Source organism: Eulemur rufifrons, chromosome 1 (assembly GCF_041146395.1).
Source record: "Eulemur rufifrons isolate Redbay chromosome 1, OSU_ERuf_1, whole genome shotgun sequence".
Taxonomy (NCBI): Eukaryota; Metazoa; Chordata; class Mammalia; order Primates; family Lemuridae; genus Eulemur; species Eulemur rufifrons.
The window spans coordinates 92,111,934-92,139,693 of NC_090983.1; the positions used below are offsets into that span (position 1 = coordinate 92,111,934).

Here is a 27,760-nt window from a genome sequence, read left to right on the forward strand (position 1 = left end):
GGTTAGGGCATCAACACACGGATTTGGGGTGAGCACAATTCAGTCCACTGCAGCAAGTTAACAAATCTCTCTCCACTTCTTCATTTGCAAATGGGAATGATGCCTAAGAAGGTTGTGGGTAAGAGCAACTGAAATAAAGTACGTGAAAGTGTTTTGTTGTTATAAATATTTGAGAGATTAAAACAATGAATAAGTATAATCTGTGTCAAAGATCATAAGAGAACTGAACCTAAAGTCTAGACTGGAAGTTAAAAAGAGCAGGAGCAGTCATCATTTATTGAACACTTAAGCCTGTGCTACTGGCTTTAGCTGACTTTATAATGATCTCATGACAGGTATAATTATCCCCATCTTTAAGATAAGGAGAGTGAGTCTCAGAAAGCTTAAGTGGCTCAGACTCTCCCAACTGATAAATGGCACAATGTATAAAGTGTAACTATGAAGAGAATATATAATAACATGAAAAATGTTGATAGATCTGCAAAATAAAAAATTGATTTTACACATAAAAAATGTATGTGGATAGGAACAAAGGCTGAGAATAAAAGCATGTCATGTATCTGGCTAGTGCAATATGAATGTTTTTACATTTTTAATACTCTTTATGCTTGTTAAAATGTTCAGTAAGATGGGGAGAATATTATTGTGAAGGTATTTCAAAGGCTAGTCCTCTTTTCCTTCTAAATAATTCTCCTCATCAGGTTAACTTGCTCAAACACTTCCAAATCCAGCTTCCTCCACGATCAAGTCCAAACCCTGCTCCTTGACGTTTGTTTACATCCTGCATTTCATCTCCAGCCAGGTTCCACCGGGGCCATTCACACTCCGGCCAGGCAGCCTGCCTTGAGGTCCTGCCCTCCACTCATCTGGTCCAGTATCTAAATTCCTTCCTTGCTCTTCAGTAAAATTTCAGCCGCCTCTTCCTCCGAGAAGCCTTTCCTCACCACAACTTCCCCCAGCTCTGTGATCCCTCCACAGTCCACCCTCTCCGATATTTTTATAAACGACTTGACACTGAAGCCTGTAAGTCCAGGTATTAATATTTGCACTCTTGACTCCTTGCATGTTGCTCTTTGCGAGCCATCAAGTCTGTGTAAGCAAGAAGTGGCGTGCACGGTGCTAAGGAAGTAGAAAGTGCCTACTTGTGGTTGGAGGAGGACAGAAGAGTAAAGAAGGGCATTCTTGGGGCGTCTGTCCCTCCTGCAGGACAAGATTGTCCCAGGTGCCAGGAGTGCGACTTCTGGGAGAAGCCCTCCACCTGCTTCCATCTAGGTGGCCTTTCCAGAAAAAGTCTTCCTTCTTGGGGTCCCACTCTGAGGGTGCAGGGCACACCCCGCCTCAACTGAGCACTCTGCTCTGCCCGCACCTGTTCAGAAGGGGCAGTTTGGGCTCTGCGTTCTATTCCACTTCCAGCAACGTAGGTAACACAGCTTCAGATGATCTAATTACGACTGAACTATTTTTTAAAAGTGTGAGAGACTGACAATGGGGGCTGTGGGTGGAGGGGTGGGGAATTTTGCTTTTTGAATTGGTTTCTACCTTTGCCCAGGGGCCACTAAAAATAACTCCAGACTGGACCTGGATATGAAGAACTGGAAGACATACACTCAGGAATGTTAGAAACGGGAAGAGAGGGACGGGGCGGAGAGTGCGGACGTGCTGGGACTGGGGACAGTCTGGGGAGCTGGAGCTGGCGAAGCTGATGGGAACCGTCCCTCTTCCACGCCTCTGCCACAGCGCTCAGAAGCCGCGTCCCTTCTGCTCAGAGCCAGCGAGTGAACTTCTCAAAGGCTGCATCTAAGCCCTCCGCGGGCAAACGGGTTGCGAACGAAGCGGCAGGATGGGGCTGGGTTTAGGAGCTTTCTATTTCATATAGCTGGGTCTCCTATTTCAGGTACAGGTATAATCGCGATTCCAGGAAACCAGAACCCCTCGGCCGGAACAGGGCTGGACCCTCTGTTTCCCAGCGTCAAATCGTTCCATCCGTGATCCCAGGGAACCGCGGAGATGGCAGCAGCGGGATTCGCACAGGATTGTAAGCCTTCCCCCAGACTGCCGCGGTTAGGGCTCTCTCTGCCTAGCCGAGGCGGGGGGACCAGCGGGGACAGCGTTGAGGGCCCGTCTCCCATTGGTGCCTTCTCCAGACCGCCCTCGCTTCCGCCCACCCCAGCCCACTCCAGGTGCCGCTGGGCTCCAGCAGCCTCCCAGCCGGCCGCTGCGCTCGGACACTCGGCTGCGCTTCGGGATTCCCAGCCCTGTGACAGCTGCTCGCACCCGGGACCGACAGGAGAGGTGGGAGGGACTGGCGGGCCAAGCGGAGCAGGACTGAGCTCCTCCACTCCTACTTTCCTTTTTTCCTCTACTGGAAAAGAGGGCCCACAAGGGCTGCCGGCAGAAGCGCCAAAGGCGGGCTGCGGCCCAAAGGAGGGCCAGGGTAGGACGACCTGGACCCCTCTCCGCGCCTCCCTGGGCAAGAGTACCCCTTCCCGCGCCCCACCCTCCCAGTCCACGCCAAGCTCCTGGACGACTTGTGCGTCCCCTGCCCGGGAGCCTCAATCCGGTGATCCATGGAAGCCGCTAACCTCTCGGTGGCCACCGCCGGCGTTGCCCTTGCCCTGGGACCCGAGACTTGCAGCAGCAGCCCAAGCCCGGGCGGGGTCGTCCGGTCGACCCCGGGTGGTGCCGTCCTGCCCGGCCGGGAGCCGCCCTTCTCTGTCTTCACGGTGCTGGTGGTGACACTGCTGGTGATGCTGATCGCGGCCACTTTCCTGTGGAACCTGCTGGTTCTGGTCACCATCCTGCGCGTCCGCGCCTTCCATCGCGTGCCGCACAACTTGGTGGCCTCGACGGCCGTGTCAGACGTGCTAGTGGCAGCGCTGGTCATGCCATTGAGCCTGGTGAGCGAGCTATCAGCCGGGCGACGCTGGCGTCTGGGCCGCAGCCTGTGCCACGTGTGGATCTCCTTCGACGTGCTGTGCTGCACCGCCAGCATCTGGAACGTGGCGGCCATCGCCCTGGACCGCTACTGGACTATCACGCGTCACCTGCACTACACGCCGCGCACCCGCCGCCGTGCCTCGGCGCTCATGATCGCGCTCACCTGGGCGCTGTCGGCGCTCATCGCTCTCGCGCCGCTGCTCTTTGGCTGGGGCGAGGCGTACGACCCCCGGCTCCAGCGCTGCCAGGTGAGCCAGGAACCTTCCTACGCTGTCTTCTCCACCTGCGGTGCCTTCTACCTGCCGCTCGGCGTGGTGCTATTTGTCTACTGGAAGATATACAAGGCGGCCAAGCTTCGCTTCGGCCGCCGCCAGAGGGCTGTGCTGCCCTTGCCAGCCACCAGGCAGGTGAGGGACCGGCTGCGGAATGGGGCGTCTGGGAAGGAGGGCGCCGTGGGAGGAGGAAGCTTGGCGAAAGAGAGGGGTCGGAAGCTTGCACACTTGGGGCGCGCGAAAGGTTGGCCACCAGCGCACCTGGAGCGCAGAAAGAGTTTGCCGCCTTTTCTCCTGAAAAGCACTGTGGGGGTGTTCGTCACCTGTGCACTTGGCGCACATGCGAAGGGTTTACCAATTGCGTACCTGGTGCGCAGCGGGGAAGGGGTTTCACCGCCTGCACACTAGGGCTGGAGCCGGATCCGACAACATGAGGCTGGAGCGGCTTGCAGGTGCAGCTACTCTCGGTAGTGGTGAGGGCACGTGTTATTAGGTGCGCTCTCTGTTGCTTTTCCCTTGGTGTGCTTGTGTCCATGTGAGTCCTGGAGGCGCCAAATTCCTGGTCCCAACCAGGCCTTGAGGGACTTCGGTGGGCTGGGATTCACCTTGCAGAAATTCCTATGGCCATTCACCTCTTACTTTCTGTCTCCACCAGACCCCAGTCCATCCTCTGCAGTCCAGAAACTATTCCCCAGCATTATCGGCCAGCTCCCTGCCAAGGGGGTGGGGCGGGGGAGTGAAGATAAAATAAGCCAAGTCTCATTTTCTTTTGATTATCCCAACCCCAGCATTATCCTCTAGGGATTTAGGAGAGAGACAGAATCATGGGCTCAAATCCAAGCTTTGGAAATGAGGAAAGTTGCTCAATTTCTGTGGGCCTCGTTTTTTCATCTTTAAACAACGTTAATTCCTACTTTATAGGGCTCTTGGTGACGATTACATGACATGAAGAATACAAAGCACCTAATACAGTGCCTGGCACACAGTGGGCGGCAGAGCTGGCTGGAGAAAAGAGGAGAGCAACAGGGCATTGCCTGCAAGCTGTAAGGGGTGGAAATGCAATGAGCTGGAGGAAACTGCAACGGTCAGATCTTCTGTCACCATGGTTATTATTCTGCCTGGACCTTTCCGCCTTTTGGACAGGGCCTAATAGGTGCTCTGCAACCTCCTCAGCCTAGAAATCCCAACTTTTTCTTTTGAGGATCTCAAGTATGTCAAGCAACAAGCTCCCAGTCCTAGAGAGTAAGGAGATTTATTGTTCCCTTCCAAATAGAATACAAGGATGAGGGAAGGGGGTGCATAAAGGAGGAAAAAGAGACACCACAAGTTTTTTGTTGTCAGTTTTGTTTTAATTTTAGAAAATTAGCTCATATACTTAGGCTACCAGACAAATACATGTGCTTTAAAAAGCGGGCTTTTTTTCTTTTTCATTAAATGGCACAGGCATTTTGTAGCATAAAATAGGAATGTCAAGACTATAATTGGAAAGTGTTGGTAGGGGAGAGATTTATTCAGAATTAATGATGGTCTTTGAAAGGTCCCTTGGAAATGCCTGGGGTGATTATAGCTTTTCTGTCTGATTACTGAGGTAGGGCTGACTTTTAATAGCTACATCAATCCAATGTGCACCCAGAGAAATCACGGTGAAATGGATGCTGGGAAGGCTTGCCAAGCCTGGTTTTAGTGTTCGTTTTTGACAGCCCCCACTCAGGCAGGTGACATCAGGAGGAGGTGACCGGATGGGAGGCTGGCCAATCCACGGCGGCCATCGGTGAGTTGAAAGAGCTCTGGGAGACAGGGTCAGTGTTGGCATTCAGCCACTTGCAAACAGAAGGACCTGGAACAAGCCTTTCCCCACTTAGGGCCTCAACTTCCCTAACACACGTGTAAGTCATGTCTGAGAGGCTTGAATCACAAACGCTGAAACTGTAGATGAGATAGTGTTCAAGAGCATCCTGCTTTGTTGGGCTCCAGCAAGCCCTCGCTCAAAATCCTGGGTGAGGGTCCTGAGTCAGCATTTGTAAGCCTTCTGGCCACAAGACACCCAAACAGACATTTAAAATATGCCAACAATACTACCACTCTACTTTGACTCCATCTGTGTTTTTGTACCCTCCAAGGGGATTTAGTTGAGTGTAGGCCCTGCAAAGTGTCTATACTGAGCTCTGTGGGGATAGGAGCCATTATGAGGCTGGAAGGCCTCAGTCAATGAGACTGTGTGCAGCCTCCATCTTTTTGAGAATTCTGTGTCTAGGGTCCCAACACTGAATTATTATCAGAGTGGAATCTGCAACAGTTCTTGGCCAGTGAGATTAATCCTTTGGAGAAAAACACAGTTTTTGAAAGTAGAGAAGGAAAAAAATGCTTATTGAGTGAATTCTCTCTTCAAGGCACTGTTTTTGATGCTTTACATTAGCTTCCTATTTAATCCTCACAATTCAGCAAAGTTAGCATTGACAGTCTCTATTAGTCAGGATAAGCTAAGGCATGCTGCAGTAACATGTAACCCCAAACCAACAGAAGTTTATTTTACTCTCACCTAAAGTTAAATGGGGATCTGGCAGATCACCTGCATAGCTCTCCTCCAGACAGTCACCCATGGATTTAGGCCACTTACCATTTTTTAGTTATTCTGTCTTGATCATGTGGCTTCCAAAGTTGCTGTGGAAGGAGAAGAGATATATAGAGATACACCAGCTTTTAACTGCCTTCCCCAGGAGTGGACACATGTCACTTCTGTTCACATCCCATTAGCCAGCCATTGGCTGTGAATTTGAGGGGAGCACATGGCTATTTGTTGAGCACTAACTGTCTTTGCCACAAAGCCCTCATTTTGCAGATGAGAAAACTAAGGCACCGCAAAGATAGTTCACCCCAAATCACACAATTATCTAGTAGAGAAACTGAAGATTGTACCAGATTAAATTCTTTTTGTTACTGTTTCATTACTCCACGCTGTCTCCAGGGACTTGACTTCTGAAGACAGTCCCTCTGTTCATGGGCATCTCTCCTTCAGAGAAATGATGACTGAGGCAGTCATAGCCCAGTCAAGGTGGGTCCCAGGGAACAGGATCTCAAAACTACTCATGTGAACTCTCCTTTCTAGGAAAGCTGAACACAGTTGAACACAGAGGCCTTGCCAACCTCCCTCAGGGGACAGGTTCAACTCCTGCCCTGGCATCCTTTCATTCAACCTCATACACTGATACACTGAGCACCACATACACGTTATAATCTCTCCCCACCCTGTGGGTTATGATCGCTTCCTACTTCCCTGTACCCTTTACTGGTCAGAAAAGAAGAAAGCAAAGTCATTAGAGGTGATATTTTTGGTTTTTAAAATGTGACATCAAATTTCTTTTTCTCTTGAATTGCGTATTTGATTTCTGTGTACAGTTGATGCTAGAGCCTACTTATCCATCAGGCACAGTAGGCACACTACCTAGAGCCACAACTCTTTTAGGGACCAGTGGAAATGTTTTAATTTTAATTTCTTTTAAAATTATAGAAAAAATGAATATAATAACTATATAATAATTTAGCCTTCATTATATTAGTCTTTGTACTAATATAATTTTAAATATTTTTTAATGGAGGAAGGAACCCAAGAAGGCAAAGATGTCTGGGGTTCAAGAAAATTATAATATAGCCTTGATGGATACTTTTCATTCTTTCTCAACAATAAACATATATGAGGAGATGATGTGCACAGTGCTTAAGTGCAAGGGATTTGGAAACAAGGAGACTTGAGTTTCAATCTTTTTGTGCCACTTATCAGTACTGTAGCCAAGTGACTTAATCTAAGTCTGCATTTCCCCATATGTAAAATGAAAATATTACCATCTGTCTCATAATATTCTTATGAAGAGTAAATAAAACAATAATGTAGGTGGAGTGCCTAAAAGAGTAAACCATAAATGATAGCTGCTTTGTTAGTTATGTTATTATTTTTCTGTTAGTCTTATAAATAATAAAATTATTTTATTTGTCTTATTGCTATTCCTTACTATCATAGGTGGATTAGTTATTCATTGCCTGTATAGCAAATTAACCCAAAGCTTAATGGCTTAAAAGAACAAACATGTATTAATGCACAGTTTCTGTGGGTCAGGCATTGGGAATGGCTTAGCTGGGTAGTTCTGGCATAAGGTCTCTCATGTTCATAGTCAAGATGTTGCATAGGGCTGCAAGTCATTCAAAGGCTTGATGGGGGCTGGGGACTTGCTTCCAAGATGGCACACTCACATGCCTGTTGACAGGAGGCTTCAGTTCCTTGCCAAGAGGACATCACCATAGACTGCTCGAGTGTCATCACAACATGGCAGCTGGCTTTCCCAGAGCAAGCCAGCCTAGAGGGTGAAGCAAGGAAGAAACTGCAATGCACATTGTGACTAGTCTTGGAAGTCACATATGATCACTTCTACATTCTGTTTATTAGAAGTGAGTCACTAAGTCCAATGCACACTTGAGAGAAGAGGAATTAGGTTCTAACTTTGGGAGAAGAGTCAGTTAACTTTTGGACATGTTGAACATAGTGTTCAAAATTACTTGATTGAGTTACTGACCTCCTATATATCAGGCAATATGGCAGCCTCTGAGGTTTTAAAGAATGAATAAGCAAATTCCTGCTTTCAAGGGATTAATTTTAGTAGATCACAATTATAAAATTATAAATGCCATAAAATCTTATAGGTGCTCTGCTAGAAGTCTGTCCAGAGTACGATGAGTAGTGTAGGGAAAGCACTTTGCAAACTGTAAAGGGCAAAATAAATGTGTAGCATTGAGCTATAGGGTTTTTGTCAACTGGAGCTTGGTTTTAGATAATGTTGTATTATAAAAATTTGACTCTCGGCCAGGCGTGGTGGCTCACGCCTGTAATCCTAGCACTCTGGGAGGCCAAGGCGGGTAAATCCTTTGAGCTCAGGAGTTTGAGACCAGCCTGAGCAAGAGTGAGACACCATCTCTACTTAAAAAAAAAAAAAAAAAAAAAAAAAGAAAGAAATTAGCTGGACAACTAAAAACATATATATATATATATACACACACACACACATACATAAAATTAGCTGGGCATGGTGGCGCATGCCTGTAGTCCCAGCTACTCGGGAGGCTGAGGCAGGAGGCTGCTTGAGCCCAGGAGTTTGAGGTTGCTGTGAGCTAGGCTGATGCCACAGCACTCACTCTAGCCTGGGCAACAGAGTGAGACTCTGTCTCAAAAAAAAAAAAAAAAAATTGACTCTCTAAGCCAATCCTCTATGCTGACATTTTGTTTGAATAATGATCTGCTGCCATAAGTTTATGTGTTATAAGCTCTGAATGACCCAATGTCTGTACAGAGCCCTTTATGCTTAAGTGTGTATTTATTTATTTTATTTATTTATTTTATTTTTTTAAGGCTGGTCAAATATTTATTTTAAATTGACAAATTATAGTTGTATATATTTATGGGGTAAAATGTGATGTATTGTTATATACACACACATTGTGGAATGATTATATGAAGTTAATGAACATATCCATCACCTCACATATTTTATTTTTTTATAGTGACAACATTTAAAATCTATTCCTTTGGCAATTTAAAAATATACATTATTATTAACTATGGTCACCTTTCTGTGCAATAGCTCTTGAAAACTTATTCCTCCTGTCTAACTATAACTTTGTATCATGTGGTTGACAAAATCTCCCCATTCTCTTGCCCTCAGCCTCTGGTCACCATCGTTCTATTCTCTACTTCTATCAGCTTGACTTTTTTAGATTCCCCATATGAGTGAGATAATGCAGTATTTATCTTTCTGTGCCTGGCTTATTTCACTTAGCATAATGTCCTCTAGGTTTAACCATGTTGTCATAAATGACAGGATTCCCTCCTTTTTAAAGCTGAATAGTATTCCATTGTGTATATATACCACATTTTGTTTATTCATTCATCTGTTGATGGACACTTGGGTTGATTTCACATCTTGGATATTGTGAATAATGCTGAAATGAACATAGGAGTGCAGATATCTCTTCAACATACTGATTTCAATTCCTTTGGATATATACCTAAAAGTAGGAGAGAAACCTTTTTTGAGAAACCTTCATACTGTTCTCCACAGTGGCTGTGCTAATTTACATTCCCACCAACAGTGTGCAAAGGTTCCCTTTTCTCCACATCCTCACCAACACTTCTCTTTCACCTTTTTGATAATTGCCATTCTAACAGGTGTAACATATCTCACTGTGATTTTAATTTGTGTTTCCCTGATGCATACTGATGTTGAACATTTGTTTCATAAACCTGTTGGCCATTTGTATGTCTTCTGTTTGAGAAATGTCTATTCAAATGCTTTATTCATTTTTAATCAAGTTATTTGTTTTCTTGCTATTTAGTTTTTTGAGTTCCTTATATATTTTGAATATTAACCCCATATCAGAAATGTGGTTTCCAAATATTTTCTCTCATTCTGTGGGTTGTTTCTTTATGCTGTTAATTGTTTGCTTTGCTGTGCAGAAGCCATTTAATTTGATGCAATCCCATTTGTCTGTTTTTGCTTTTGTTGCCCGTGCTTTTGAAATTATATATATAAAAAAATCATTGCCCAAACTGATGTTAAGGAGATTTTCCCCTATGTTTTCTTCTAGTAGTCTTATAGTTTCCAGTCTTACATTTAAGTCACTAGTTTATTTTGAGTTGGTTTTTGTATGTGGTGTGAAATAAGAGTCTAATTTCATTCTTCTGTGTGTGGGTATCCAGTTTTCCCATTCTTATTTACTGAAAAAACTATCCTTTTCCCATTGTGTGTTTTTGGCACCTTTATCAAAGATCAATTGACCACAGATACCTAGGTTTATTTCTGGGCCCTCTATCCTTTTCTATTGGTCAAAGTGTCTGTTTTTAATGCCAGTGCCATGCTGTTTGGATTACTATAGCTTTGTAGTATATTTTGAAATCAGTGTGATACCTCCAGCTTTGTTCTTTTTGCTCAAGATTGATTCGGCTATTTGGGGTCTTTTGTGGCTCCATATCAACTTTAGGATTGTTTTTTCTAGGTCTGTGAAAAATGTCATTAAATTTTTGACAGGGATTGCATTGTATCTGTAGATCACTTTGGGTAGTATGGACATTTTAACAATATTCTTCCAATCCATGAACAGGGAATGTCTTTTTATTTATTTGTATACTCTAATTTCTTTAATTAATGTTTTACAGTTTTATTCCCCCTCCACATTTTTTTTGTAGAGGTGGCATTTTGCTATGTTGCCCAGGTTGGTCTTGAACTCCTGGCCTCAAGCAATCCTTCTGCCTTGGCCTCCCAAAATTCTAGGCTTATAGTATAGGTGTGAGCTACCCACACCCGACTATTTTATAGTTTACAGTGTACAAGTCTTTCACCTTCTTGGTTAAATTTATTCCTAAGTATTTTTTTTTTTTTTTTTTTTGCTATTGAAATGAGATTGTTTTCTTAATTTTTTTTGGATAGTTCATTGTTAGTGTGTAGAAACACTACTGATTTTTGCAGGATGGTTTTTTTATCCTGCAACTTTACTGAATTTGTTTGTCAGTTCTAGCAGTGTTTTGGTGGAGTCTTTAGGGTTTTCTACTGATAGGATCACATCACCAGCAAACAGACAATTTTACTTCTTCCTTTCCCATCTGGATGCCTTTTATGTCTTTCTCTCTTTTTTTTTTTTTTTTTTTCTTTTTTCCCCTAATTGCTCTGGCTAGGACTTCCAGTATTATGTTAGAATGAAATGGTGAGACTGAGCATCCTTGTCTTGTTTCTGATATTAGAGGAAAATCTTTCAACTTTTCACCATTAAGTATGATGTTAGCTGTGGGCTTGTTATATATGGACTTTACTGTGTTGAGGTACGTTACTTATATGCCTAATTTATTGAGAGTTTTTATCATGAAAGGATGTTAAATTTTGCCAAATGCTTTTTCAGCATCTATTGAGATGATTGTATGGTTTTTATCCTTCATTCTGCTAATTATATGTGATGAATCCTTGCATCCCAGGAATAAATTCCACTTGATCATAGTAAATGATCCTTTTAATGTGCTGTTGTATTCGATTTGCTAGTATTTTGTAGAAGATTTTTGCATCTATGTTCATCAGGGATACTGGCCTGTAATTTTCTCTTCTTGGAGGGTCTTTGTCTAAGCCCTTTATGTTTTTTGTTACTTTTCCAATGCTTACTTGTCATCTGGACCACCCCAAAGACTAAGCAGCTAGTGGGGTTATAGATGAGAGCTGGGGGTTTGGCCTTAGCTCAAGTATGGGAAGAGGGTGGTACAAAACCACCACTCTTGTTCTGATTCTATCAAAAAAACTATGGGGCTGTGCACAGTGGTTCACGCCTATAATCCTAGCACTCTGGGAGGCCGAGGTGGGAGCATTGCTTGAGCTCAGGAGTTTGAGACCAGCCTGAGCAAGAGCGAGAGCCCCATCTCCACTAAAAATAGAAAAAATTAGCCGGTGTCTTGGCATGAACCTATAGTCCCAGCTACTCAGGAAGCGGAGGCAGAAGGATCGCCTGATCCCAGGAGTTTGAGGATGCTGTGAGCTGCGATGATGCCACTACACTCCACCTGGGGCAACAGCGGGACTCTGTCTCAAAAAAACCAAACCCCAAAAAAACCTATGGGCTCAAACACATTCCCATGCCATGCTGCAAGCTTTTAACTCTAGAAATTAAATGTTATGACTCAAATTCTATCAGTGACAACAAAACATCTGGCTTATGGTTTGATTCTTTTAAGATTGTTACCTAATTGAGAATTTCCAAAAATATTATATTTGGGTGCACCAAGGAGCACTTCCCCCACACCTTCAGAAATATGCCTGGCTTCCCTCTCTATAAACTTCTCCCTTGTTCCCCCTACGTCTTTATGTTCATCCTGCCCCTTTACCTCTATTTTCATTTCTCTTTTCTCTCTTATTGCCCTGTTACAGAAGAGGAGAGGGGGGAGAAGAGAAACAAAAGGAGTGTAACAAGTATAGCATAGGGACCTTGTGTCTCCACATATAACCTTGCAATAAGCTACTTCTTATATCCATGTAGTTTTTGGAGAAGATTAGGTTTCTCAGTGGAAGAATGAGACCCAAACTCCATGGTTCTTAACTTTTTGGCAGGTCATGGAATGCCTTGAAAATTAAAGAAAGCTTTGAATTTACTGCCCAGAAAGGTAGGCAGCTGCTAGCTCACCCAATCCGCATGCAGCACGTCCTGAAGCCCTTCCCTGCAACCCTTCCCAGCAGGGCGATGCTCAGCTTCTTCTCCACTGGCTGCAACCCACAGTGGGTGGTAGGTAGGACTCTCTGCAGCAAAAGTGGTCCTTAGTCCTGGAGCCGTGGCCCCCTACTGGGCATACAGAATACTGAGGCTGGATGGTGCATGCGCAAAAGACAAAACCTCCCCCTCTCTCCATCGCATCCTCCCCTTGTACCAAGAAGCAGCATCCAATGGTAAGGGAGGAGGATTTTAGATCAGATGATCTCAGAACTGAAAACAACTGTACTTAACCTTAATTAACACTCTTGATTACATTTTCCCATTCTCAGCATTAACCCCAGTGGGTCCTTAGCCATGCCAGGGTGACTAAACACCCAACTAAAAAAAAAAAAAAAATCCATGTTTTCCAAATATAAGAATTATAGCAACTATACCTTACGTTATGATCATACCCAAAAGCTTAGCACAATGCTATACACAATGCTCTGTTGTGTGTATATAATTACACTGAAGGAAGAGTTTATTTTTTTCAAGCCTAGCAGTGCTCTGCTTTTGTTTTTTACAAGAAAATTTCCTTAAGTTCTTTGCTTGGTTTCTTTTGCACAAGAGAAGCAGCTGAGAAAATTTCCTATTCTGGATTGTCAAACAAGCTAGACAGCTTCTGTTTAAATGGGGGCTTTGTTTGGTTAGTTATCTCTTTCAAGTGCCTTGGAGAAATAAGACTTTTAGCTTGATTATCTCATTAAACCTTGGGCAGAGAGAATAAAGCCTCAGGTGTTCTGAGCCTTGACCTGCAAACTCTGGTTAGAAACAGAGCATTCCAGTTATAATCCAGATTGCCTTCAGCCTTAACTGGGAAGTTCTCAATGTCCTGTCCACAGACATTGTAGGATTTGATTAGCCTCTAGGATGAGTGCAGCTGCCTGACACAGCTTTGTAAAGAGTCCTGCCGTGGTCAAGGTCTGACTCCTGTTGTCACACAGAAAACTGGTAGGTTCCACAAATGATTAGGAACCATCCTCCTGTTTTTTTTTTTTTTTTCCTATTTCTTATTATTAAGACATTTATATGACAACATTAGAGGATTGCAAATATTCTTAGGTTCTTCCTGTGGCAGCTGGAGTTGTTTTAGAGGAGAGTGAAGGGATAGGGACGTGAGCCTGTCATTTACTGAGGTGCTACTCTGCACTACTGTCTGCTTATATTCCTCACAGTAAGACTACGGTATAAACAAGGTTCTTCCTGGTTGGAGATGTAGAAATGGATACTCAGCTTGGAATTGTAGCTAATCCCTAACCTGCTCTGAGCCTTGGCTTCTGTGTTCCTTTCTTAGGCAGTTGTTGTTATAGCAGAGCGTGATAGACGTATTACCTCCACCTAGCCAAGTGCTAGACATATGTCAATCACTGTGAAGGGCCTGAGATTGTACCCTGTTTGCAAGCTATTATAAGTCATCAGTCTGCCACAGATTACTGGATGCTAACACAAGACAAGGGACTCGGGTTGGAATCAAAGGACTTTATTACACAGTGTGAGCTGAAGGTTCCCCCTTCCCTCAAAGTCCCACAAGGAGGGATATGGGCGACCCTAATGGATTTGCATCATAGCAGAAAAATTCCCAGATTAGGAAACCCAAATCTCTTTTGTCTAGTGTTGGACAGTAAACAAACCTGTCCTCTGCTCTTATTTTATTTATATTATGGTATTATTATTTCTTATTTTATTATAAAAGAAGCGTGAATCTTTTATAACGGGTTGCAAGCCAGACCGCCCTCTTGCCCACTGGGAGACACTATCTGTGTCTTCCAAGGCTGTTTGCTAAATAAACATCCTGGAAAAGCTAGTTTAAAACAAACGCTGTCAGTATCTTTGCTAGCAAAATGTGCAGGAATGCAAGAGATTTGCAAAAGAATTGCCTCCCCCAAACATTTCTTCATTCAATAAACACTTGAGTGTTTACTATGTGACCTACGTTATACTAGGTGCTGGGGATTCTTTAGTGGACAGGACACTCAAGGTCTCTACCCTTCTAGAGTGTTGGTCATGACACAATATTCTGAATGACAACTTAGAATCATGCCCTGATATCAGAGTACTTATGGGAATAAAGAGACAGAATATTTGAACTTGGGACTTGACGGGAAACTCCAGTACACAGTCCCTATTACACACAGGAGACGATCAGCACATTTCTGAGCATTGACTATCTGGCAGATTTGGTCCTTAATTAATTTTGGATGGAAAAAGCCCCAGACTCTATGGAGACATTTAGGTAAACTTAGCACTTAGGTCACGTCTCAGCATGGCAGAAAGGAACCACAGAGACTGGGCAGGCACCTTGGTTCCGCCTTTCCCTGCTCATGTGGCCTCGGTCATAGCATTCGATAACCTCCAACCGCTCCTTGCACAGCAGGACTGGAAGGTGCCAGGTGCTACTGGCTGTGTGGATTCAGCAGTTCGTATTCTTGCCTTCCAGATTAGCGGGTTCTAAACCCAGGGTCCAAGGCCTCCGGAGCATGACTGGTCACAGACAGGTGTGCAGAGGGGACCACGGGCTGAGGAGAGACAAGATCAAAGAGGAAAGAGAGAGACTCCGGGATGCTCCCAGAGCTGGTGGCTAGAGGCCCTTGACATTGCCCAGGGAGCCATAGATGCCCATTCTGAAAGCACCTGAATGTAATATCCTTGAAACAGTTTCCACAGGAACCCATTCAGATCAGTCACTTTTACTTAAGGATACAGAATAACACGTAGGGGTTAGGAGTGTGGACCCTGGTTCAAGTTACCCAAGTTTGACTTCTGACACTAACAAAAAGTAACTGTGATTTTGGACATAAGTATTTAACCTCCGAGTGTTTTCTCAACTGTGAAATGGGGAAAGTAATAATAATCCCTTAAGGGTTTGTTGTGAGGTTAAAGTCATCCCTTGCTGGTATTCGGCAGTGTCGGTTTCACAGCAGCTTCTCTGTATCTTTTGGTTTCCCAGTACATGTTACATATTGAACCCAAAAAGCAAAACAAGTCAGTCTCCTAGTGAACCCAAATCATCCACGATTGGCTCGTTTTCTTTGAGGCTGTTTCTGGAAAGATTCCATTGCTTGCCGGCATCACTCTGCACGGGCTACACCAGGTTCAGGCTGAAAAGCTGTGAACAGGGGCTTCTAGTAAACAGACTTCTTGATGCAACGCAGGTGGGCCCTGCTCGGTGTTTTCAATGAACCTGTTTAATCAGTAGACTTTCCTTTTCTGTTTCTCTTCCCCCAGGATCTCTTTGAACTGAACTTACCCCATCCCTTTCTTTACTTCAATAGCTTAATGAGGATTTGGAATTTCATCACACAATGGAGGAACTCAAGTGCCTGGGAGGTCATTTAGGTCAGCAGAGAAAAGTGCCCATTAATGAGCTTAGTAGGAGGAAAGCAACAACAAAATCACCTTCCACTTCCTTTCCCAACATGGGACTGCTAAATATTCATGGGGTGATTTCAGAATGCCACGTTTTCTCTCTCAGACTTCTTTTGGACTTGATGGTGCTCTGGTAGGATGTGGAATTGGTCGATATTGTCTCTTCTGAAGGGGAAAGGTGACATGCAGCGCCCACTGCCTGTCCACACTGAGCCTTCAGCAATTTGTCAGTTACAGTTTGGGTTTTCTTACCCCAGCACTGGTTCCTGCAGAGGTTTCTGCTTGTGGGTTTCTGCTCTGGCAAGCTGTGACTCTCTGTCTTCACCCTCTTTCCTATTTTTTGGAGCAGCATTTAGCCCTGTGACCTCACGTCTCTGACTGATCTAAGAAGAGTTGTTGATTTTTCAATTTATTTTTCCTTGTTCTGTCCTACTTTTTAATTCCACATTTTCTTTGTTGCAAGGTGACGGAAGCACCTCACGAGGCCGAGATGGTGTTCACAGCACGGTGCCGAACAACGGTGGCCTTTCAGGCGAGCAGAGACTCGTGGCGGGAGCAGAAGGAGAAGCGAGCGGCCGTGATGGTGGGGATTCTGATTGGCGTGTTTGTGCTGTGCTGGATCCCCTTCTTCCTGGCGGAGCTCATCAGCCCCCTCTGTGCCTGCAGCCTGCCCCCCATCTGGAAAAGCATATTCCTGTGGCTTGGCTACTCCAACTCTTTCTTCAACCCCCTGATTTACACAGCTTTTAACAAGAACTACAACAGTGCCTTCAAGAGCCTCTTTACCAAGCAGCAATAGACACAGGGGTTGGAAAGACAAATGGTAAAGAGTTGTGAGGAGGGAGGGAACCTGTATTTCTCTCCTTCACCAGTGTTCTAGAACCCCTCCCTCCACAGCTGAGTACTAATGATGTTTTGAGAGCCAGACCACTGGTCCTGGACTGTGGAAGCAGCTGTGCCAAAGGCTCTCAAGAAAACAGCGTATGTGAGGCAAGCGTGTGACTACACCTTCTTCCCGTGTACATGGCAGACATTACTATTCGATCACAGCACAGTCTCCCCACTGAGCAGGAGTCTGACTCAGAATCCTTTTCAGGACAGCACTTCAGGCAGTTACTGCTGATTGGTTAGAACTGACACAAGTGTTGAAGCTGCATTTGCTTTTCCTTTGTCAATACCATATTCCTCAGAGAGGGTCTCTCAGCACAGGGCTCCAGTGGTCTGTTTTGTGGCCCACTCTGGAGACTGTCTCCTTTGTGAAAGAGGCCTCCTCCCCACACCCTTTATCCACCAACTCCTGTCTTCCCCAGCCTCTTACACTTCCTCAAGGTGGCAGTGTATCCCAATTTGTGAGATGAGAGTCACCTGAAGTTCTGTTAAAAAAAGCTTTCAGTGCAACTCATAGCTACTGAATCGTACTCTCAAAGAGGAGGTCTGATAATCCATGTATTAAGTTCCCAAGGTGATTTTTTTTTTTAAATCAGTGAGCGATGCTTCTGGATACTTAGGTTGCTCTTTAGACCAATTAAACTGCATCCTTGGGAGTGCAACCCAGGCTGCAGTGCTTCCTAAAATTTGCCAGGTGATTCCAATACATAGCCAGTGTTGAGAACCCCTGTGAAGTTTTTCTCTGCTTTTTTTAACCACTTGGGAAAGCAGCTATGAGAAATTTTTCTCATTACATCACCATACTGACTTGTATGTGTAATAAAAACTACTTTTGAGGCATTCATTTCTAGGCTCAGAATCGTTCTTATTTATGGTGCAGACGTGTATATGACACTGAGATGGAAAAATGATGCCTGTTGTAGGACTTAAAACACCAAAACCCCCCCTAAAACTTCTACAATGGCCTTGGTCTTCCAGAAAATATTAAATGTGACCCTGGTATATAGGAATTTATATCTACCTTGGTCGTATCTACCTGATTTTGGATGTGGGCTGGCTGCCTATTGATTAGGCATTTTATTTTGCACAAAAAAGTCTACTCCACCATTGGCTCATTTGATATCTACGTTATATAGACATTCTTTACACTTACACTATGAAATACCTATACTGTGGGGTTTATCAGAGAATTATAGATCCACAGTGCCTTTTCCAAAACATGTGGGACTGCGTAAGTTTCAGAATCCAGACTCTTTCTTAGGTTTTAGAAAGGCAATATGGTATAATCTATAAATTAGGGAATATCTGTGGCTGGGTATGGGTCTGGAGCAGCAGCCTACAATCAACATCAATACCTGATTACTCTTGCAGTAAAATATATGCATATATACATTGTGAGAAAAGAACTAAAAACAGCCTACATCACTACAGGTCATTTGGGTCATATCAATTTTGTTGTCAAATGAGTTAAAAACCTTTGTTTTCTGAACTTTTTGTATTTTTGCAATTGTGGATAAGGGATTATGGACCAGTATAACTTCAAACCATCCATAATCTTAGCTTTCATAGGTCCCAGCCCTGTTAAGAAGAGGGATTCTGGGAAGAATATGTAGTCCAACCAAATTGCTGCATGTTGGGACATCACAAAGGTAATTGGACAGCCTTCTTGCAGAGTTGTGTTTTGAAATTTTGTTCTTTTTCATTGGAAGATACTACAAGAAACATTCTTATGAAACCCGTCAGTGCATTTCATATGAGGATGTAGTTAAAGTCATCCTATAAACTCTTTGTGAAAGTATGTTTTCTTTTCATGATAATGAGAATTACTGACTGTTTCCATTTTCATTTTGATCGGGAAGAAGCATGGAACAAAATTTCTGGCTTAACTTTGGAATTTTAGGATCTGGTAGCCTACTTATTTGTGTATAATGTTTCTAGCCAGTTTATAATTCCAGCTCTTAGGTATTCCCTATCCTAGTGCTTTATGTTCTATAATATTTATATTTTATTATCTAATTTTGCTTATTTCCTACAAGCCACCTTAAATTCTGTAAATTAAGGCAGGGAAGTAAAAAGCAGATAGTTACATAGTTACCAATGAAATAGTGTTCTCAGTTTTCCATCGTTGTTGTCTTTAAAGGGCTAGAACTCAAGCTTGGGTCTGCTGGGGTTTTTCCCTTCTTGGCTGAAAGACAATAGGGGGTATAACAATCTCCCCTGCCTCTCCCTTCATGAAACACACATTCAGGAATACATTTTAAGAGTACTATTTCTTGAGCATCCACCCGTGTGCAGCCGTTGGACTAGGTTTTATAGACAAATGATCTTTTACTCCTACATCCATCCTTCAAGGTAAGTATAGTCCTCATTTAACTACGTTCCAAGAGGGTAAGTAGCCTGCACAGTTACATAGTGAGTACACAGCAGTGAAGTATTTGGACTCAAGTCCGCCTGTATCCAAACATGAGAAAGATGAAGGGAACCCAACAGAAATCTGACTCGCCTCCATGTCTCAACTTTGGTTTGTGTTTTACAGCATGAAACCTGTGTGTGCCTTCGCAGGCTGCACCTGATAGTAGATCCTCTTGCATTACTCTAGTTGGATTCCAGGAAGAAAGCTTAGAGGAAGAGAGTCTAGGTATGATTGGGTGGACACCTATGCGATTTTTGGTTACTCTTACTATTGGATAGGATGCTTTTATTATTATTTGGCCTGGGCTTTGACTTAATGTAGTGTCGTTATGGAGCATCCCAGGCAACAGCTATGTTTAGAGTCCTTTTCTTTTCTTTTTTTTTTTTACTCACAACCTACATTTTTCAGACTTGAACTTTTTCTTCAGTTAGTAAGGCCTTCCCTGACTGCTCACTATAATTATAAAACACTGAATTTCTGAAACAGATCACTTGATTGACTTTATGCAAGGATGTACTTGTGATTCCTTTTAATTCAGAGTGTACAAAATGGAAGTCTGATCAGAGTATACTGATGCAGAGTATACAAAAAAATCTGATCTGCAATTAACATTCAAGGAACATCCTTGCTTAGTGTCTCTGTTCTGCTTCCAATCCCTTTGCTGTAGAACATGACTAAGATGGAGGCGGGAAGCTGTAAGGGGAATTCACCTTGTCTCTGTCTGATTTATTTACTAAGGTGTCACTAGGGTGTCTTAGGGTCAGAATCCAATTCCACAGAGTTCCAGGCCTATAGGATGGATGTGGATAAACTAATAGTTTTATTTTATAAAATTGGTCATGAATAACATATAAAGTGTGCTACTTTTCTCCCCTTTAGTATGGCCTCCATGTTTCTTCTGGCACATACGAACGGAATTTGGATTCTTACCATGATTGCTGTGCTCTGTGAACACATGTGGGTTCCATTCCCCAAAAGCCTGCTCTTCTGGCCCCTTCACACTGATGCTGGGTGGTGTAGAGAGGTGTCTTTTAAACTCCAGGTCACAATCTATCATAAAATCAAGTCAGTGGTTGTATCAGTCAGCTATGTTAGCAATAATTGTATGCAATCGCTACAAAGTTTCAGTGGTATATAGCAATAAACCTTTATTTCTTGCTCATATAATATGAATTGACTGGGATTTCACTGGCCTAGGCTGGGTCTTCTGGGCTTGGCTTCAAGCTACAGACTGGGTCTAGGTCTGCTCCATACCTGAGCGGAGTATGTTCTCAGGAGAGATGGGCAAGAGTGCAAACCCAACCACACAAACACATTTTTCAAAACTTGTGTCAAGTCTGCTAACAACCTGTAGGACAAGCAAAAGCCCAAAGTCAGGGGGTGGGGAAGAACGTTCCACTGGTCATGACAAAGGTGTCCGCTACAGGTGAATGGAGAATGGAAACCAATAATTCAGTGTTTAGCATTTTTAAACAGTTAAGTAGAACAAGAAAAAAAAAAATCAGAGTAGCATAGTATTGAAAGGGTAGGTATTGTCCAGTAATACTTTTGTTTCAGTTATATTTTCATCTGGATTATTTACAGTGGTTTCTTAAGTCGCCTCCCTGCAGTCTGTAGTCAGCACAGCCTCCAGAGGGATCCCTATTAAGTGGAAACCAGATCATGTAGCTTTTCTTCTCAAAATCCTCCAAAGGCTTCCCACATAGCACCCCCTTAGTGTTCTGCAAACTCAGCTTCTGGGTACGCTCCTACCTCAGGGCCTCTACACTTGCTATTCCCCCTGCCTGGAATTTTCTTCACATAGATATCTATGTGACTCACTCCCTCACTAATCAGTGAGTGAGGCCTTGCCTGACTTCGCAATATAAAATAGCAACCACCACCAAACCAGACACTCCTGATACTTCTTCCTTGCTTTAAGCAGCAAATTGAAGCGACTTATGATAAAATTTAAGTGTATATCTTGTTTGCATGTTTTCCCCTACTTAGAGAGTAACTCTAGGAAGGCAGGTTCTTTTGTCTGTTTGTTCACTGCTGTATTCCCAGGGCCTGACATGCAGTAGAAACTCAAATATTTGTTGGCTAGAATGTACACGTTAACAGGGATTTATTTTTCTTATGGAACAAGAAAATGGAGGCAAGTGGTCCCCAGCTTGGTTCAGAAGCTCATCATGCCGTCAGGGAGCCAGGCCAGGCCTTTTCCCTCTGCCAAACTCAGTGTGTCGAGATGTCTCCTCTCATGGTCTCAAGATGGCAGAAGTTGCTCAAACCTTGTCGTTCCTTGACAACCTGCAAAAACAGGAAGGGGAGGCAGAAGCTGTCCTAATGCATCTCTCACTGCCGACCAGCAGGAAAGTCTTTTCCTGGACCCCTCAGCAGTCTTCCCCCTTCTGGCCATAATTGAGTTAGACATCCACCCTGTATACCTGTAGACCAACTCTTGGCAAACAGAAGTAAGATTCCACGACTGTTAGCACAGCTGTGATGATTCTTCTCCTGGGGCTGGACACATGGACAAAATCAAAGTTGTGTGGTGGGGAAGGATCCCCCACGGCAGGTTTCCACAGAAGAAGGGCATGGCTTCAGGACGATCTTAACAGCTCCCCATGGACCACGGCTCAAAGGTATCATCCTCGTCTTTCATATGTGCCCCTAAAGTCAGAGGAACCAGGGTTGCAGTGTGATTCTCACAAGATGGAGGCAGCTCTGCAGCGATCCTCGTCTGTCTGAGGGTGTAGCCACTCCACAGTCCATTGCCCTGTCCCTGTCCCCACCAGCCTAGCACAGCAGGGGCACAACCAGCCTCAGTGCTCCATCGCCCCCCAGCTGTTCCACTAGAAGAGGCAGCCCCTTTCACATGGCCCAGTGTCCCCAAGACCCCAAAGAGGGAGAGTTTATTTTTGACACAAGGGCTCTATCTTCCTTGTGAAAGCAGATTTATTGAGGTAGAATCTTCTTCCATTTGGTTCTTTTTTTTTTTTTAGAAAAGTAAACCAAATTAAAATTTTAAAAACTATTTATTTTTGAATAGATAATACATGTACATGGTACAAAATTCAAAAGGTACAAAAGGTGTACATTGAAAAGTAATTCCCACCCCTCTTCCCAGAGGCAACCGAGGCTGCCAGGTTGCTGGGTATCCTCCAGGGCCACCCTAGGCATATGCAAGCAGACATGTGTGACAGACATGTGTGTGTATGTACATACACATCTACAGACACACATTTTCCTCCATTCCAAGCACTATACACCATGAGCCTCTTTCCCCCACTTAACCATGCATCTTGGGGATCGCTCCATGGCAGTACACACACAGCAGCTCCTTTCTTTTAAATTTCTGCAAAATATTCCATTGTATGGACTGGCCGTAACGTATTTAACCATTTCCCCATATTGGTGGTACTTTCCAACTTTTGCTATTACAATGTTTTCAATAAAAATTCTTAAACATAGGAAAAATTCTTAGAAGTAGCATTGCTGGTTCAAAAGGTTTACGCCTTTGCACTTTTGATAGACACTGTACAACTGTCCTCCACATAGTTGTACAATTCACACTTCTGCCAACACCGTATCCGAGGGCTGCTCCCACAGCCTTGAAGAATTGTCTCACTTCTTGGTTTCATGTGACTGAGACATTTCTACCAGCCAAGTTACCTTTAGATTCATGACACATTCTGAGCCAAAACATACCTTATCTCTGACATTCGTGTGGTCTCTTTTCTGTTTTTTCCCCCCTTCATGGGGAGAAAAAAAAATCCATAAAAGGTAATTCCTTTGAAAGGTTTGAAACCTCTGACAGCTTTTTTCATCCCATCCTTTAAGGTTAGAGCATAACAAACACTCTAAGAGAGATCCTCTAAAGTTGATAAATACAACTGTCTACCTGTTCTCAAACTAAGCATAAATTAAAGGGCTAAATCTAAACTATGCTAACACAGGGATGCAAAGTTGGAATTTGGAGAAGCCATTTTATCTGACCAGAATTTCCTGATCATCTACCTTGAGCTAGATGTGGGGAGACTGGCACGTAAGACAGGTAAGGCCTCCGCTTTTGTTGCTCTTACATTCCGGGAGGGAGGGCAGGTGACAGAGATTTGCACAGTGACATGTGCCATCAAGACAAACAGCAGGGGAGGGCACAGTGTGATCAGGGCTGGGGGCCGACTTAAATGGGTTTGTATGTGTATTAGGTGGTCAGGAAAGCCACTGCCTAAGACCTTGGAGGGGACAGCGGTCTAGACAGAGGGGACAGCAGGGCCATGGCCACAGGCAGGTGTGAGCTCGGTACATTTGGGGGACTGACGTAAGGCTGGCATGGAGCATCCGCAGCATTCCCCGTGTTAAGTATGCTGCAGACCAGGTACTAACCCCCCTGATATTTTTACATAACATATTTATTATGAGGAGAGACTATTACAGCATCATTTTTTACAGAGCATTTTCAGCCCATCGCCACGTGTGGTGAAAAGGACCAAGAGAAGGCGTGGGGGATCAAACAAGGCACTTCCCCGGCAATGCCCAGCCAGATAACGGACTGATCATGGCACCCCATCCTATCGGGCTCTTCACTGCACTAGTCTGTATTAAGATGTTTTTTTACCTTGAAGCCAGTACTGGCTATGAGTAAATCATAAAGCACTCCCTTAAAGTGTTCTTCCTCAAAGCATGTTTCAAGCCACTACCTGCATTTCAAAACAGGGGACTCAACTCCGCCAAAGTCACTGTTAGCACTGCTAGAATAGTGAGTTCCCTCAAATCAATCTTCAGTCCCCTGCAGAGTGGGCCAGAGACCATCCAAAGCATCAGACATGCAGAGGGCACAAGTTACGGCCACTGCTCACTGTCCAAACTGTCCTTTCAGGCAGGTCTGCTTTGGTCACTACAGACATGATCAGGGCCTGTCAGTGTCACAACCCCAAGGTCACGGGACTGGCACTTTGTGAGGTAGTAAGAGGGCTGCCTGAAGGCCTTCCCCATCCTCTGCTCAGGCTGCAGGAGGTCCCGAGGGCTATAGTGTTGTCAGGCAAGGGAGAGACCTCCGACCTGTACCTGCCCTTCTGCCTTCTGGCTGTGCTGCCAGGCTCAGCAGACCCTGTGTGGCAGGACCTGGCTATCCTCAAAATACGAGCTACAAACCAGAACCCAGATGAAACCATGAACTTCAGACTCTGACAAGAGCTATGCCTGAAAAACTTGGAATCTGCCCTCTGTTAAAACACAAGCTCGTGTGTTTTCTAACACTCTGCACCTCTCTCCAGCAGTTTATCCAGGAAAGACTGACCACAGGCCGAGAATACAAAAAAACATCCTGTCTCCCCAGGCACCTCGTGATCATCTTGTCTTTACCTGCTCACAGCAGCTCTGATTCTGGTTTAAGGCAGGGCAGCCCCATGTACTCTTGGGAAACGTAGGTAGGAGGGGAGCCCCTGACCCAGAGCCTGGCTGAGAATCCAGGGCACCAGGCAGCCAGCGTGGCAGCCTGCCTGCTAGCAAGCTCTCTGCGCTGACTGAGCAGGAAGAACTCTCTGCTTCCTGGGGAAACCTGGTTCCTCTTGAAGCACACATTTTAAAAAAGTAACTTAAGAATGTTCCCCCTCTTCCCTTTAACCCTGGAAAAACCTGTGGGCTTAGAACACACCACCATACTACAGCTAGGCACACAGAGAGCCGTGGCCCTGGGAGGATCCCCTTCTCCTCCCCAGGTTGCTTCTGAAAGGATCAGGGGACTTGGGGTATCTCCTGTAAAGCGTGACTGTAAAACCCACATAATGTCCTAATTACTTATAAGGCACCATTCATGCTGCAGATTGTCTGCTGAAAATGAGGAATTCCTAAGACTGGCTTGTTGCATGAACACACTAATTCAAAGTGTGTTCATGCAACAAAAACATTTATTTTAGGTCTGTAGTAGGCCTTGTGGATTAAAAAAAGGGAAAAGATATCTACAGGCACTTCTACACCAAAACCAAACCAAATGAAACCCTTGAGAAACACAGCCCAAAATATATGTCTCTACTTTCAAACAGAATTATTGGTTGCTTTGGATGAGTCATGCCATACTTTCCCCACCAACGCAGAGAGGTGGGCTCCAGTAACCTCAGAATGCCACCCGCTCCTGCCTCCCTACCACCTGTGGACAGTCAAATAGTCTAACTGCTCACAGAGTTCAGTCAGCCAGGGCTGGGGCTAGGAGCATCTATCAAGGTAAAGGAGATGAGTCTCTGAAGCTGAAATCATTTCAAACAAACTGCTGCCTCCTTCCCCTGCTCTCAAAGCGCTAGCTGTTCTTTTGCAATTACTTGCTTCAACTTTACTGAGCCCTTTCAAAACCCCCACAGGACCCTGGCCCAGGGACCAGCCAAGGTGGAGCTGCACATGGCCCAGGAAGCTCTGGCACATGAAAGTGCCATTTTGGATGCTGCTGCTTCCACCTGGCTCACACAGGCCTTGCTGGCCCCGACACAGAAACCACTGGCTGTCATTAATCCATTATCATTTTTAAATCTGTATCCATTAGCTATGCATAAGGGAACTAAAAATGAACACAGTATTTCTGTGCCTGTGCTGAATGTCTCATTTGCCTGACACATTTAGGCTTTTATGTTTTATGGTCCAAACCTGCTGACTGGTGCGTGTGCAAGGTTTATGTAGAATGAAGCTCAAGCCTCCTGCTGGGGTTTACTACACATGACTAAATTGAACTCCTGAGGGCCAGCGCAGGAAGACCTCTGTATTTGTACTGCTCATTTCTAGGGATAAAGTTAACCCCTCGGCTACCCTTCAAGACCCTCCAAAGTCTGGCCCCAGCCCATCTTTCCAGACTGGTCTCTAGAGCCTCGTGCAGAGACTGGCTCGTCCCTTCCTCTCCCAGCATGAATGCTCTGTATCCCCTGCACCCTCTTGAGTTTTTAATCATAGTGATCTTCATCTAAAATGGCCTTCCTGCCTATCTCTGCCTATTAACATCCTATTCCCCCCTTCCGATTTAACGCAAATGCTGCCTCCTCCCTGAAGCCTCCCTGGATCTCTGAAAACCCCACTCCTCTTCCTCCTGACCCCCTGTGGGACCTGCTCATTGTCTTCACTCTGCTGCCCTGAGTGCAGTGCCCAGTGTGTATCTCCCTCCTTGTTCAGACCGGGGCCTGTCTACAGCGTGGGGATATGGGATGTGCCTTCAATGAGGGGGACGCACAGGCCCATCCACGTGTTGCCTGTGACTTGAATGACAACTGGGGCAGGGGAAGGTGTAATTTTTATTGAAGCATCCTCAATATAGGCCCTATTTTCAAATTTGTGTGTGTGTGTGTGTGTGTGTGTGTGTGAAATAAACTTGAGTGACGTAATAGTATTAAACCAACAACACTGAGCTTTCATTCTAGTCGCTATGCCATCCAAGCCTGCTGGCCGGATCTGGAGGAGCCAGGAACAAAAGGCGGCATGAGCAGGTGAAGGGCCCAAGGGACTGACACTCACATGGGCTGATCATTCAGCTAAAAGCCTTCTGTTCACTGAAAAAAGTCTCAGATGGCCACGCTCTGGGGTCCAGTAGGCCACATGTGCTCCCCGGCCACCTGCTGGATGCCTGCGGGGTAGGAACTGTTCTCTACTTCTGGCTCTCCCTGGGTGCTCACTCCTCAGTGGTTGCTCAATTAATACTTGCTAAACAAATGAATTTTCTTTATTCAGCGTCCATACAAGTACAGGTACCTCATAAGTGCAATGTTACTGGAGAAATGAAAGTTGAATCAACACAGAGAACAAGTTCTGCCCATGTTTCTTCAGAGATGATGGGTGTTATCCAAGCCAGTGTTTATACCGTCTGATTCCATCAATAGCAGCCAACACGGAGATGAAATGGAAGCAAAGAGAAAGAAAACATCCAGGGTGTTGAAATCATTACACCTGCATCTCTCTGCTGTCGCTTTCAGAACCATTTCATGATCTTGTAGTAGATATATGGTATTTAAAAAACAAGAATCAGTGACATACAACGATGGCTGCGGATGTTCAGGAGGCCTTGGCTTTCACCTTGGACAACAGCACCTCGTTCTTGCGGCCCTCCTGGAGGGAAGCAGAGAGAGTGAGTGTACAGAGAGGTGGTGACTACATTAGCACTCATGTGAGGCCCACCCTCCCCCCAAGGCCCATGGGAGACACCTAAACCAGTCTCTTAGCACACTGCCACCAGCATGGTGAAACGTCCTGGTGACCTATTGACCTTTAAAGCCAAAACAGCTATAATGATGTTGTTTCTGGGTTGTCAGCTGAGAATACGATGAAAGGATTAGGTATTGTCATTCCAAAGACTTCATGAAGTCTCTAAACTCTTCAAGGGCACCGAAGTAGAAAGCACTCTTATCTGCCAGTGTTGCCCTACTACGCTGAGAAAGGGGGGAAGCGGCTGGGAGACAGCAGTCTAAGGAGTCATAAAAGGCCACCTTAGTTTACACAGCAGGCAAACACATAGAGAAGTTCTAACAACAGTGAAGGCGAGGAATAGTCTTAGTTTTAAGAAAAGAAATCACAGAAAATAGGATGAGAGATATTCATCAAGGGACACCTCCCTTTCCTTAAAATTGAGTTGCATGAAAGCAAGGGCTGCATGTGCTGAGGGGTATCA

General features: G+C 44.6%; 2 protein-coding genes across 2 annotated transcripts in view; one reads left to right on the plus strand and one right to left on the minus strand.

Moving 5' to 3' along the window:
• Positions 1–2,567: 2,567 nt before the first annotated feature.
• On the plus strand, positions 2,568–16,638 carry LOC138386792 (5-hydroxytryptamine receptor 5B). Its single transcript, XM_069473480.1, has 2 exons — positions 2,568–3,344; positions 16,303–16,638. The coding sequence occupies exons 1-2, from the start codon at positions 2,568–2,570 to the stop codon at positions 16,636–16,638; spliced, it is 1,113 nt and encodes a 370-aa protein (XP_069329581.1).
• An 8,415-nt stretch (positions 16,639–25,053) lies between these two features.
• The window catches only part of CCDC93 (coiled-coil domain containing 93), a 96,586-nt gene continuing 93,879 nt past the window's right edge, over positions 25,054–27,760 (minus strand). The window contains exon 24 of the mRNA XM_069460328.1: positions 25,054–27,201. Coding sequence (XP_069316429.1) covers positions 27,148–27,201 — 54 coding nt within the window. The 3' untranslated portion in view covers positions 25,054–27,147. The remainder of the gene's footprint in view (positions 27,202–27,760) is intronic.